This window comes from Aplysia californica, unplaced genomic scaffold, assembly GCF_000002075.1.
Source record: "Aplysia californica isolate F4 #8 unplaced genomic scaffold, AplCal3.0 scaffold00523, whole genome shotgun sequence".
NCBI lineage: Eukaryota > Metazoa > Mollusca > Gastropoda > Aplysiida > Aplysiidae > Aplysia > Aplysia californica.
Genome location: NW_004797793.1, coordinates 424014 through 438809, shown reverse-complemented (window position 1 = coordinate 438809; position 14796 = coordinate 424014). Strand labels below are relative to the sequence as shown.

At 40.3% G+C, this 14796-nt stretch overlaps 1 protein-coding gene across 2 annotated transcripts in view; it reads right to left on the bottom strand.

Annotated features, from left to right (window-relative positions):
- The window catches only part of LOC101849318 (pleckstrin homology domain-containing family M member 2), a 24344-nt gene extending 11138 nt beyond the window's left edge, over positions 1–13206 (bottom strand). Inside the window, exons 1-10 of one of the 2 annotated variants that reach the window (XM_005106266.3) lie at positions 13004–13206; positions 11495–11571; positions 10463–10602; positions 9578–9687; positions 8258–8382; positions 7399–7461; positions 6744–6869; positions 3395–4816; positions 1530–1627; positions 144–213 (exon numbers count right to left, since the gene is read on the bottom strand). In XM_005106266.3, the coding sequence (XP_005106323.2) occupies positions 144–213; positions 1530–1627; positions 3395–4816; positions 6744–6869; positions 7399–7461; positions 8258–8382; positions 9578–9687; positions 10463–10602; positions 11495–11566 (2226 nt within the window). In that variant the 5' untranslated portion in view covers positions 11567–11571; positions 13004–13206. The remainder of the gene's footprint in view (positions 1–143; positions 214–1529; positions 1628–3394; positions 4817–6743; positions 6870–7398; positions 7462–8257; positions 8383–9577; positions 9688–10462; positions 10603–11494; positions 11572–13003) is intronic. The other variant, XM_005106267.3, reaches the window with a different exon arrangement.
- Positions 13207–14796: the final 1590 nt, after the last annotated feature.

The window sequence follows — 14796 nt, the reverse complement described above, 5'->3', positions numbered from 1 at the left end:
GCTTGAACCCACACCAAGCACACACACACACACACATCCACACACACACACACACATCCATCCACACCCTCACACACCCACACACACACTTCTGGAAGGTCCCCACACACACCTACACACCCCCTCACACACACACAACTGACCTTGATGAAGTGCTCATCCTCCTGTGTGAAGATCTCCAACATGACGTGAAGCTTGGTGTTGTTGTCCAGACTGGGGGGTGGAAAGGAAAAAAGGTGAGTTGTTGAGAGGTTTATCATGTTTCAGTACAATGGTTTGTAAATGACTATGTATCCATTTATGTATTTTGAGAATTGCATGGTGTATATTATTTTATCATGTTTGCGTATGTGCTCATGTCATTACGATGTGTAAGTGTGCGCGTGCACGTGTGATAAGCATGTAGATGAGTTTGTGTGTGTGTGTGTGTGTGTGTGTGTGTGTGTGTGAATATAGTTCGTACATGCATTTATGTAAAGCACCTAGAGCTGTGTTTACACGGGAGTGGGCGCTAGAGAAATGATCTTCATTATTATTATTATTATTTATCTTTTGGTAAGAGTTTTACAGCACTTGTAACACAATAAGGTCATGTAAGTAGTGCCGAAGATTAGAGGTGTTACAAGAGTGAGAGTAACAAACATAAAAAAGAAGGAGGAGAGATAAAGAGGATAGTAGTTTGAGGAGAAGAAGTCAGTTGTTGAGAGGTTTGTGTTTTAGTAAGAGTTTTACAGCACTTGTGATACAATTAGGTCATGTACGTTTTTTATTTATAGTAGAGGTTTTACGGCACTCGCAACTGCATAAAATCATAAGGGCGCCAGAAGATTAGAGGTGTTACAAGAGAGTAACAAACATAAAACAAGAAGGAGGAGAGATAAGGACGATAGTAGTTTGATAGGAAAGAAGGAGCAAACCACACCAGAGCACCCGCCAACCACCCACTAAAGTCAGTTGTTGAGAGGTTTATGTTTTAGTTGTAAGAGTATTACAGCACTTGTAATACAATTAGGTCATGTAAGTTTTTAATTTTAGTTATGGTAGAGGTTTTACGGCACTCGCAACTGCATAAGATCATATGAGCGCCAGAAGATTAAGAGGTGTTACAAGAGAGTAACAAACATAAAAAAGAAGGAGGAGAGATACAGAGGAAAGTAGTTTGATAGGAAAAAAGGAGCAAACCACACCAGAGCACCTGCCAACCACCCACTAAAGTCAGTTGTAATACAATTAAATTAGGTCATATTATAAGTAGTGCAAGAGATAAGAGTCGTTACTAACGGTAACAAAGACGAGAAGGAGGTGAGATAATAATGACAAATGCTTGATAGGATAATTATAAATTTTACAACGCTTGCAACACAATTACTATATAATTAGGTCATATAAGTGCAGAAGATTACAGGTGTTACAAGATAAAAATATGGAAAGAAGAGACATAGAGGAGAGATAATGACAATAGATGTTTGATAAGAAAGAAGGAGCAAAGCAACCACACCAGAGCACCCGCCAACAACCCACTTCCCCACCTGAGGTACAGCTCCGGCTCTTCCACTTTCTCCACCACGGGATGTGAACTGACAGCCTCTGGGGAGTCAGAACCTTTCAGGATGTAGTCCATGTAGTCCTGCCCAGAGAAATGTACGTACCTTCCTTTAGTTTTAGTAAGAGTTTTACGGCACTGGCAAACACAATAAGGTGATATATGAGTGTCGAAGATTACAGGTGTTAGAAGAGAGTGTAGGTTTAGTAAAAGTTTTACGGCACTTGAAAACACAATAAGGTCATATAAGTGCTGAAGATTACAGGTGTTACAAGAGAGTAACAAACACAAAAAAAGGAGGAGTGATAAGGACGATAGATGTTTGAATGGATAAAAGAGGCAGACTACACCAGAGCACCCGCAAACCACTCACATAGGTACCTTCATCACGCATGTCGTGTGCAACAATTTAAAAAAGCAACTCACATTCCACACAAAAAATATAGTCGAACCTGTTCTAACAGATACCTGTATTATAAAAGAAAATCACCAATACCAATACAAACTGCCACTTCCCATTTTCCCCCTTGCGTTTTTTTTTTAACGTTATATCGACAGTGTGTAAGGCACCCACTTTTCTTTTTGACAATGGTCAGCCATCTTGGATAATTTCACCTGTAATTATGTCACAAGACAAATCAACACGCGGTGTTCTACGCAACAAGGCACTCTGTGAGGGAGGGAGTCCTAGATGAGAAATGATATTGACAGAACACACATAATTAATAAATGTGTCATGACTTATGACGTGGTGGAAACAGGCGCTTGTTAATTTTCGGGCACGTGGAGTTATCGGTATCACCTGAAAGCTGATTTATTTGCCTTGCTTCCAATGAAATAAATATCCATTTATCTTGAATTCAGAATTCAAAATATTTGCGATTGAAGGAAGTGAGGTCGCCTGGTTTCGCCTGCTTCGACTATCAACTTACTATCAAGGCACCCCGGAAATAAACAAACAAAAGAAGAAGAAAGAAAATGAGGATAGTAAGGATGAGGAAAGAAAAAGCAACAGTTCCCTGTTGCAACTCCGGCAAGTTTGAGCATGACATTGATGAATCAGCCTATTTATATTTCTACTGTGCAACAGAACATGGTAATGTCCCCCCTTTGGGAATGGCCTAAAGACACTATTGTCAGTAGCCCGTGGTACAAACAAGTAAATAATAAAAACATCTTACCAAACTCATAATAATTGGAGACCGAAGTGTAAACAAATAAATAATGAAAAATGCTTAAACCTCTTTTACAACAATTGCAAGGACAAACCAACATGAACAACTGGCCTAAAATGTGAACAAATGAACAGGACAGCAGGCACGCTGAAGAACAGGAGTGAGCAGGCAAATCATTCCGGAACAGACTCGCAGGCGCACACAGATTGAGCGTACACAGTGAATAATTCAGGATTATTTCTGAGACAAAAAAACTTACATTCCAGAAACCGTTTCTCTTCGGGGGAGCATAAATAAAATCTTTTTTTATTTTTCCTTAACCCTATCCGTACGTTGTGTTTTACTATCGTATCCATAAGATGTGGGGAACTCAGTGCCACCACTTCCAAAGAGGAAATTTACACGTTAATCCGATCCGTATGCTTTGCACAGAAGTCTGTCAAAATGATTTTTTGAGAAATACTGAAAGTTTCAAAGAGATCTTTGTACTTAACTAGAAGTATTCTATTTATGAAGAATACAACCCGTGGGTACAAAATGACCCCAGGGCATACGGATAGGGTTAAAATATTTTTGAGACGATGCAAGCTTGTAATCAAGCTGCCAATACGTACATTGAAAAGCTGAATGTAGAGCGAGAGCAAAAAAACCATTAAAAAATCACCACACAACTAACCTGAAGCTGTGACGACTCTTGTAGCGTGGTCATCTCCGATTTATTACCCCCCTTTGAAGACTTATCCGTGTCTTTCGGGGTTTCCCTATCTGCACTGTGACTAGAATAAAAATCAAAATCATCGTCCTGGTCCGAGAGCACTTCCTGTTTCTTCCCCTGCCGATCGCCTGCTTTTCCGTCGTGGGAACTAACCGAGCCCGCCGTTTTGCTGTGAGCCGCGTCTCTGCCCTGCTGAGAATGTTGTGCCGAACTGCTGGATGAGACAGCGTTCAGCTGAGAAGGCAGGTGCGGAGACGCACGATTGGTCGAGCCATCGATATTGTCTGAACCGAACTGGGGAGCAAAAGGGTCTGTTGACATGACTCCCCCTGTATGTCTCGTATAACCATTGGCCTCATGACGAGGTGTGGCTTGCTTTGTTCTGTTCACATTATTCTCACCACCACCACCAGGCATTTTATCCTGACTAGAACCTGGATATCCATTGCACATTTCCGCGATTTTACTCTCAATCTCCGCCAGAGCTGACCTGTGACTAGTCGTCGGATTGTCTCGAGTTACGGCCGAATCACCCACGCGAGAGCTGGTGGTCACCGCAGCAACAGCGTTGTCTCCTCTCTCCGCCGACGGTGAGCTCCCGCTGCTGAGTCTCTGACCCGTCAGCCCACAGATGTCAACGCCAGAATCAAACTGAGGCAGTCTCGACGACTCCGCATCTGCTGCAGCGTTCACCTTTTCGGCGTCGGCATCGGGACTGGGACTAGAGGCTGACGACGGACTCACGTCCCGACCGGAGCTCACAACAAAGTTTTTCACCGCATCCTCCTGAGCACCGTTGTTGGTAGACGGATTCGTTTTGCTCACACTGCTCGCTCTCGATTTGTCACCCGTTTCTGACAGCCGCCGAGCATCCATACTTTGAGACAACAGGCTTCCTGGAGTATCTGACGGTACACTGCCTCCTACCCCGTTTTGACTCCCTTGCTTTTTCACAGACGACTGCTTCTTCTTCTTCCCTTTCCCACTGCCATTTTTGCCTTTTTTGATGACGCGAATCACCTCGAGAGAATCATCCGCTCCGTCGGCGTCCTCCTCCACCCCCGGCCGTATACTCTCCAACCTCTGGTGCCGGTCAGGATCTCCCGCCGAGCCAAAAGACGACACGGAAGCCGCGTCAGTCGGAGTGGCGCTCCGCTCTTTGAAAAGATGCGCATCGGTGGGCGTGACGCTGCGTTGTCTGGCATTGGCGAAAGGGAAGTTACCCATAGTGCCATCGGCGGGGAAGCCCGAGTCGACAGACGCCATGCTCACTCTCATGTGGCTGTTGTCAGCGTGAGACAGGAAGTCCAGGCTGGCTGCGCTCGTCGAGTCAGAGTCGCTGGGTAGCTGGGTGGTGGAGTCCGGGGAACTTGCAACGGCCACCTGGGAACAATTGGAATAGGGAGGTTACATAGTATATCATTACAGGATTTTAATTGGGAGTTTTTAGATCGCATACAATGACATGATAGTAATAGGGAGCTTACATGGTATACAAATACAGGATAGGAAAAAGGAAGTTACATAGTCTACCCTTACTTGATTCTAATTGGGAGTATACATTGCATGCAATTACAGGATAGTAATAGGGAGTTTACATGGCATACAATTGCAGGATTGGAACAGGGAGGTCACTTCATACAATGATAGGATTGGAATAGGAAGGTCGCATTACACAATTACATGAGAGAAATAAAGAGTTAACATAGCCTACAATTACAGCAAAATCAATATCATATATCTTAAAAGTGATGACGCTAGAGAAATACTTCCCAGAGCACCGGTGCACTAAATGCCACACTTGGCCAGGGACAGATTGTAACAATACAAACAAACAAAAACAACTAATAATTAAAAGAAGCAGTACCCTATCACCCTCACTTCGCCCGGCAACAAATGGGTAGTAATAATACTGATTAAAAAAATAAATGACATTTATATAGCGCTCAACCCTGATTATATTACACATGTTCTAAACGCTTTACAATACAATACAACAGTAACATGCTGTTGTTGTTGTTTTCAAATCCCTTTAGCTGTGAACATTTCACTCTTCAACCGTAACATGAAACGTTGTGTTCTGACCAACAAACTTGTCAGAAAAGTAATTGTGAGAATGGTACGGATAGTGGCATGTGCTCTATGCTGGCACTGCTTATGTTCCCTTGACAAAAAAGTCATTTGACAAAAAAGTTTGAGGTTTCTTTAAATTTTCTCCTTCTTATGAGTGAGATATGAAGAAAAACAAAGCCCCATGTGAACGAGTATGATGAGTCATGAAAGTATGATCCACTAGGTACACATTTCATAATTTGTGTTTTTTTAACATTTAAAAAGAACACAAAATTCCCTGTCATTTATTGACAACAATTTCAAAAGAATACGATGATATTTCACTAAATGAATCACACTTCAATATATTGGAATTCCTAGGTGGGAATGGGTACCCGGCCATACACAGTGAAAGATCTTGTCAGTATATTAGTGTTTTAACTTCTATAAATGGCTGCTTGCACTGTATGCTTCCCAGGAAATTGAGGTTGTTTCAGAAGGCTCTCAGGTCTGCTGGGGTAATAGATCTAGTATAGATTGCGAAGCGCATAGAGCTTGCTGTTGAGCGGGGGTTTACACTATACAAATGCTATCTATTATGTATTATTATTAATGCTCCACTGCTGTCTGAGAAAAAACACTGCGTATATTCGCCATCAAAGACGTGACTGATATCTACATGGCAACAGACACGATCGAGTCACTTATGCTCAACTGTGGGAGAGAACAAGCCAAGGCCAGTAAAAGAAGACATACAGGTGAAGAAATGAAAACGGATAGGACACACCCTGAGGAGACCCCCAACAAGCATCATCAGGCAGGCTTTGACGTGGAACCCACAAGGAAAACGTAAGAAGAGAAGACCAAAGATGACATGGAGGCGAGCGGTACAAGCGGAAATTGAAAAAGCGGGGACATCATGGAAACAGATAGAAAAGGAAGCTCAGAACAGGCTTCGCTGGAGTAATGCTGTTGATGGCCTGTGCTCCACTGGGAGTTAAAAAGGGCGAGAGAGAGAGAGAGAGAGAGAGAGAGAGAATAGACACGTTTTCTAAAATTGCTAAAAACCGTGATTTAAAAACACACTTTCAAAAAATGTTATAATTGAACAGATAAGTCATTAAAGAGACTTTATAGAAAAGCAACCAAAAATAAATTTCAAGTTATTTTTTTGACACAAAAACTTTTTGGGGCAATTCCTGCTGTTCAGCCTAGACAAAGCTTGTGAACCAAACTGTCGCAACGAACAACTACTCACCTCTGAGGATGACCTGAAGCTGTCGGACCTCAGCACAGGAGGCAAAGTCGACCGAATGTCGCCCTCTAGCTCCGAGTCTGTGCGGCTACGGGGAGGGTACGCACTCAAGTCCAGGTAGGGCAGGTCCTGCGAACACATTTCACCAAACAGTGTTGTTCATTTGTACTTCAAAAACAGTAATAACATGTAAGAACAATAATAACAATAACAATAATAATAATAATAATAATAATGACTAAACTTATATATAGCACAAATCCATGCTCTACAGTATGCTCTCTATAACCAAACAAATATACACACCAATGAAATCAAACTTCTCCTATTGGTAAGGCAATGTCCACTTTTGGTTTAGGTAAAGGTTTCTGGAAACCCCTGAAATCTGGGTTAGCTCACTTGTCCTTAAAAGCGACCCAAAAAAAACCTCCCAAACATGATGGGAAACCATAAACATTGAAATGGTCTTGACGAATAACATATCGCGACCTCAGTACTTTCTAGTCGCATCTCCATTTTTAATAACAGTGAAAACAGTTCATAACAAAGAGCGAGCTTACAAAGAAGTCACATTTTCACCGTTTAAAAAAAATGGAGATATGACAAGAAAGCACTGAGGTCGTGATAGGAGACACGATAATGTAAGATAATTACTCACATATTCCAAACGGAACACCACAAAATCCAGCCCAGAGACCAGGGTCAGCATGACATTCATTCTCTGGAAAAACAAAAATGCAAAAGAAACAGAGCAATTACATATAAAGAAAATCACATTTATCTATGTATGTCCGCTTTCTCAATCATAACAAAGAGTTTCCAAAAACGTTAATATTAACACAGGTTTTTCAATAATCCAGAGCAACTTTTGAAAGTAGGAAGCAGCAAGTTTTTCAGATAGAAAGTGGCTGTATAACATTCAAAACTGTACCCTATTGCCAGAGGGAAAAACATTTAAGACCTTACGAAAGCCATAACACTTCCAAAATCCCAAGGTCATTAAACAGACAGTAGATATTGATGGATTAGTCAGGATATCAAACAATACTACTCATGCCCGCAGCACATTTTGTGAAAATACCTTAAAATTTACATAGTCGCATTTGAATACAAAAAGACAATTAATAGACCTAGCTAATCTCAACTAATACGGGGTTGAAACATAAAATAAATGCCTAAAATAATAACTGTTTATCTACTGAAAATAACACAAATAACGGAAAATAGGGGGGGGAGGGACAAAATGAAAAAAAAAACCCAGCTCCCCTGAGGTAATAATAATAAATAATAAATGACATTTACAAAGCGCTCAACCCAGATTAAAGTGCACAGGCTCTGAGCGCTCTACAATACAATACAAAGTACAACAGTTACATAAAATGTTGTGTTCTGACCAAAAGAATATCCCTCCAAATATTCATCTTAGTAATTTAAAAACAGAAATGACTTCAGCTGACAGGTACCAACAAAAAGGAAGCCACTCAAAAAATAAGCACTACACCAAGCACTCCACTCACATCTCCATCCAGCATCAGAGCATCTTTGGCGTAGAACTTTTTCACCAGCTTCTCATTTTCCCCCAGCAGCCGGACATAGCTCTCCAGGAGTCCTTCGTTCAAAGACGCGTACAGCCAAGCTCGCCCTGATGATAACAAGGAAATCCCATTAATATCTAAAATAAACCATGAAATGCAAATACAGTTTTTTAAATTTTGAACCGACTACCATCAATAACTTATTTATAAAGGCACCAGTCATAGATGTCCAAGTGCTGTTTTAGCCAGATATAGAACTGATTTTTTGTCAACAATGCATTTGGCAACTGACACATAATTACCATAACACTTCAAAGCTTTTGTTTTAGCAAGCATTTGATGGCATTTAACCCTTCCAGCCCCGCCATTTTTGTGCACTCCCTAACCCCAGTCCCAGCCAATACAGCAGTATTTCAGAAAAAGAGGCATGCATTCTAAAAAGTGATGTAGTATCTTTGTAATGAGGTTTAAATAATAACTTATTAAAACGTTTAAAGGTAATTGAACATATATTATGAAAATTAAAGTTTAATTAGGCTCGTTAATTTTTAAAAACGCGCGAATTCGGAACCCCTCGAAGCTGAGAATATAAGCTCTTGGGATGGTGAGAGGTACAAGCACTGTTGAAAATATACGCGCATGGGGCTGGAAGGGTTAATATCTCTAAAAGTTACATTCCCAGTCCAACAGCGTATAATGGTATACTGAGAATTCTCCCAATTCAGGAGACACAACAACAATATGTGAAGCATACTAACAAAATGAGTTACTTCTCGAATTCAGGCCTTAAGGAAATAGACACATCACACTTATAGGTGAAGTTTTTACAATTTATAGGTACGAAATAAAAGGAGTGTTATACTTAAAGAATATGGCATCTATAGAAAATTTACAAATTTGACCCTATAGTGTCAATTTTTGATCAACATCTCCATTTGTGGACTGCGAGAAGTAACTCATTTTGTCAGCACAACTCACATATTGTAAAGCGCGACCAATAACAAGGCCCTTCCCTACTGTACGCCACAGTTCCTGCCATGAACTCCCCCATCAAATTCAAGGAGATGTCAAGGAGGTTTCAAGGAGAAATTTTAGATTTTATAAATTCAAGGAGAATTTCCAATAGGCCTACACTTGTCCAAAAGGAATCGTAGTTTAAATTGTTCGACAAAATCTTCATTCATGTGCGATCAGGCAAAATTCAAGGAGTTTTTAAAGGAGATTTTTCCTTGAGCGCAAATACAAGGAGTTTTCAAGGACTCCTTGAATTCAAGGAGGCCGTGGGAACCCCGAAGCACTCACCTTTCCCAAGATCAGTGGTCACATTGGTCAAATACTCTATCTCTTTGACCATGCCTTTGTGAGAGAGCTGCTTGACCATGCGCCAATAGCCATGGGTTACATTCTTGAGCCTGAAGAAAAAAGGGTACAATAACGGATGTAGTAAAACTTTAGCCTGCAGGATAAGAATAAAAGAAATGTAATAATAATAATGGATAGCATTTGTATAGCGCAAATCCCCGCATAACAGCAAGCTCTATGCCCTTCACAATCTATACTATTACCCCAGCAGACGTAAGAGCATTCAGAAACAAACTCAACTTCCTTGGGAGCATACAGTGTAAGCTGTCATTTATGGGCGCTAAAACACTTAGATACTGACAAGATCTTTCGCTGTCTATGGCAGAGTACCCATTCCCACCTAGGAGAAGTAAGGAAAATTTGTGTAAAGTGCCTTTCCCAAGGACACAACGTCGGGCCCGCAGCTCGAACCCCCGAACCTTCAACCTCACGATTACAAGTCCGGTAGCCTAACCATTAGGCCACCGATACTAATCAATTTTTTTTTATTTTGAAATTTAAAAAAGAGCAAGAAACATTTGAAATCAAGAAGAGCTACACCCTAAAGTGCCTTGAAAGGACTCGGTGCCCTTTAAAATACACAAGAGAATTTTTAAAATCTTTTTGTGGGTGGTTGGCGAGTGCTCTGTTGAGGTTTGCTCCTTCTTTCCAATCAAACATCTCTCCTCCTGATCTCTCCTTTTTTAGTGTTTGTTACTCTCTTGTAACACATCTAATCTTCGGCACTTATATATGACCTTATTGTGTTGCAAATGCCGTAAAACTAAGCTACAATCTTTTTTTATTCAAAGGAGGCGATAGGATGAAAAAGTGAAGAAAATATACCCATGGAGCAGAGCATGGTCCAGGTTCTCACACAGTTTGTGACAAGCCCGGTCTCCGTTGCCCAGTGTGAGCACATTATTCTCTGTCTGGCTACCTGCCACCACAGGGTCCTTGCTCTGGTAGTAGAGCAACTCCTGAATCTGCAGGAACAGAAACAACTTTTGAGAATAATATACAGTCCGAATTGTCCATTACACACACACACACATATATACACATACATATACACACACAAATACACACACACACACACACAAATACACACACACACACATACACACACACATACACACACACACACAAACACACACACACACAAACACACACACACACACAAAGGTAGAGAGAGGCCAACTTAAGTGGACAGCTTGGGCAGTATTTCAATATTTTTTTTAAGCAAGGAGGGAAGGGGGAGTGGTTATTTGGACAGGCCAATGTTGTCTTAGACAGATGGCCTTAAGAGCCGGTGTATTCAGTCTTCCTCAGAATCTTCTGGCCCAACAAGATTTCCAACGCAGATCTATTACGTAAATGTAGGCAAGAGGACATGACCACCATAATAAAAAGGAGAAGATGGAGATGGATTGGACATGTTCTGAGAAGAGAACCAGACTCTATTGTGAAGACTGCCCTCCACTGGACACCCGAAGGACGTCACAAAAGGGGCAGACCCAAAGAGACCTGGAGACGCACAGCAGAGTCTGAAATGAAGTCCTGGAATCATTCGTGGTGAACGCCGACCAAGATGGCCCAAAACAGACAGAGCTGGAGATCCTTTATTGCAGCCCTAAACGCAAGACGGCGTAATGGGTAGTAAGTAAGTATTCAGTCTTCTACATGGGGAAGGTGGATAGAGTAAGAAGTTAAAGATAGCAAGAGTTTATAATGTGTAGACTTTTATAATTGCAACCCTCTTCAATAAAAGTCTTCTATGCATTTATCAAGAACATAAAACCTAAAATCAAAACAAACTTAGCATTATCAACATATTTCCACATAGAAAAGCAGTTCATTTAGAAAAAAGTAACAAACCCCTTTGATAGCCTTGGAAATGTTGTCAATAATTCTGTCTTTCAGCCTCATTCGGTCAGCTGGCCGGGCCATATCTTCTGGGGACATACACAAAGACTCATCATGTAACAGTTCAGTTACTTTCCCAGTTCATTTTGTTTGCACAACGAGAATAAATTCAAACAGAAACTACTTGTCATTTTTTTTTCCTAAATCAAAAGTGTGATGTCATGATGTCCCTAAGTTGACAAAGCACTGTGAGTGGAGGTTCATCTTTATCAAGTAACTCCAAACAAAACATTTATTGACTAAAGATTAGAACGTTTAACTTAAAATAACCTAGTTCTTGCCACCCATAAAATGCTGTAATTGCATTATTACGAGAGAAAGTCCTCATGAACCATTATGTACCTGGGGAAAGACATAATTAATATAAAAGTAATGTAAAGATAAATAAAGCAATTGGAGAGCTTTTTCTGATCACTCAAATTTTCCCTGAAAATGTACTGGTACTTTCTTAAAAACTAGAACTCCCTCTAACTCCTAGCTTCAAGACCATCATCCATGCCTTAATTGCTCATTCTGTATCTGTCAAAAGTGAACAGATAAGTGTAAATTTATTCAAGGAAACTCTATCAAGAAGTGCATATAATATAATTTAGGCTACAAATTCAGAGTACCATAAAACAAATGTTTTGTTTTAAATTGTTCTTGTTTTCTGTAGGCCAACTTAGCTAGCCTATCATATATGGAGACAATTTTTAATTTACAAGTAGGCTACAAGTCAAAAGTCTTTTATAGTTAAACTTTGGGCCACCATGTATTCCTACATAGTAGATCTATATATATGTTTGCATACACATTGACTGTAAAAAATGTAAATGGCAGGGTTCTATTGAGACTCTTGACTATTGTCTTTGATTACTGACTAAAATACAGTATGTTTGAAAGTCAAAGAGACTAGATCTAAGAGCTATTACTAAACTTAGGTTTACACACTAACATTAGAGTGGATCAATAGAATTTCAAACAAAACCAAAGATCCTGATACAACATGATAGCAGCAAAAAGTGGAAGGCAAACTGTCATTGACTTGGTCCTTGAACTTGAAGAGGGGCACTACACTATACAAACAACTCCTTTGTCAACTTCTTGAAAAGCACACAACTGCCTTCTGTGCAAGACAACTTTATAAATAAACATACTTGAACTTGAAATGGTTTTGAACCACAAGCTTTGCCATGAATATGATGATCCAGCAAGCAAGCGCCCAGTAAGTAGTGTAATAAGTAAACTAAACTACGGAAGGCACCAGAAGTAGCTTGAACCATGTCGACATATCGATGGGATTCCAAGGCATGGAGATGAAATATGAAGGGTTCATTAGTACTGGAATAATTGGTAGTGTCATAACGACGTTGACAGTGATTTGTCATACCCCACCACAGTGAACAAAAACAAATAAAATGTTGTCCATTAAAAATTAAAATTATTACAGCGATTGTTGTTACTCACAAGTGCCATTCTTACCTCTCTGGCATAGTTTGTACAATTAAAGGAAGACGCAAAAGAAAAAAAGGAAGACTTCTGTTGTCACAAGCAAGCAGCGCTGTTGTGTATCTGATCAAAGACGAACATCACATTCAGACTTTTCTAGTTGTCTCAGCTGCAATCAGCAATCTCATCCTCAGTCAGTCATCACGAGTTGTAGCAGCTGATCAAAACAAAAGGTGTCGCTGCTGCAGTACTATGGACTACTGTAAAGACGAGTGTAGATAAGGGGGATTCTAATTTTAAAGCATCGTGAATTCTTAGTACACGAATATAGTTTACGTTTTGAATCATTAACTATATTGGAAATATAAATCTATATGTTCCCAACTGAAAATTTGCATTTTATTTGGTAAAATTTATTCACATATTGGTGTTGAAATTGAGTGACTGAGACAAATTCTGGACGGTTTCCCGTAAATATTGGACGCTTCATTTATGTATTTTCAAAACCAAAGAGTACCAATCGTATCTGTGGTACTTTTCTTTAACAATTCGCAGTTTGATAATAATTAATTGTGTGTTACAAGAATAAACACTTGAAGCATTTAAACAAAGATATCAGGTCTATTATTATCTCTACATGATTCTCATCCCCCTGTTTCCCGATAATGTTTTTAAATCTGATTTTTACATTCACATAGAGTAGCATCGATAGGGGTCTATATGTATCGTTTTCCTTTTTTTATATATATATTTAATTTCCAATGTAGGCTAAGCACCTTTGAAATAATGTAGAAAGTTGATGTAATAATAATATTCATTGTTTTTATTATTTGAGTTTGGGTTTTTTTGTGTGTTTTGCTTTGTTTTGTTTGTTGGTGGGTGTTTGTGGGTGTTTTAACCTACCAAGCCACTTCATTCGGCCCTAAGCCCAAGCTCCATTATGTCGTTAGGCCCCTAGGTCTGATAACTGATAATGTCGCCGATTGTCGCCTGACGAGGATCGCGTGTGCAAAAACGTGATCAGATAAAAATATGAACTATCAGGTCAGGCGTCATGAGGCGTCAGTCTCACTTCTTGTTGGCTGAGTAGTGGGGGCCGGGGACACCAGGGGAGAGAGAGAGAGAGAGAGAGAGAGAGAGAGAGAGAGAGAGAGAGAGTCTGTATCTTGTATAGCTTACTTAGTACTTGCGTGGGCACCGGTGCGGAAAGGTCTTTGCCTTTGGCCACAGCATGGTGGGCTACTGTACGACTGTACGGTACGTGGTTTTGTTCCGTAAACTTGTGCAACCAACAGAAAACAGAGATCAATACGTGTAACTGTAACTGCTGTAGCCAAAAGATCCTGCTCCAAGCATGATTAGTTAGTTAGTTAGTTAGTTAGTTAGTTAGTTAGTTAGTTAGTTGGTTGGTTGGTTGGTTGGTTTGTTTGTTTGTTTGTTTGTTGAGTAAAAAGAAGAACGTCGATAAATGACGGTCATAGAGCAAGAGAAAAGTAAGACAGATAGAAAGAATAAACAACAAAAGGGGAGAAAAGAAGCCGGATGTATACATGTAGGAGGGCCTACCAGTGGCGCCCTCCAACCTTTCCGCTAACATGGACAATAAAAGACGGCTTGGTGAAGATCTTGGCCATATTAATAGCATTAGATATGGGAAATTGAACACATACTTACTGGGCCTATTCTTTTGCAAAGGAAGTGAGAGGGCTCCGCATTTGCTTATCCCGTCCTGGTAACAATTGTGTGTTATAGTACATGTATGATAGCCATAGGGAACGACTGGGAGAAAGTGTGTGTGAGCGTGTGTGTGTGTGTGTGTGTGTGTG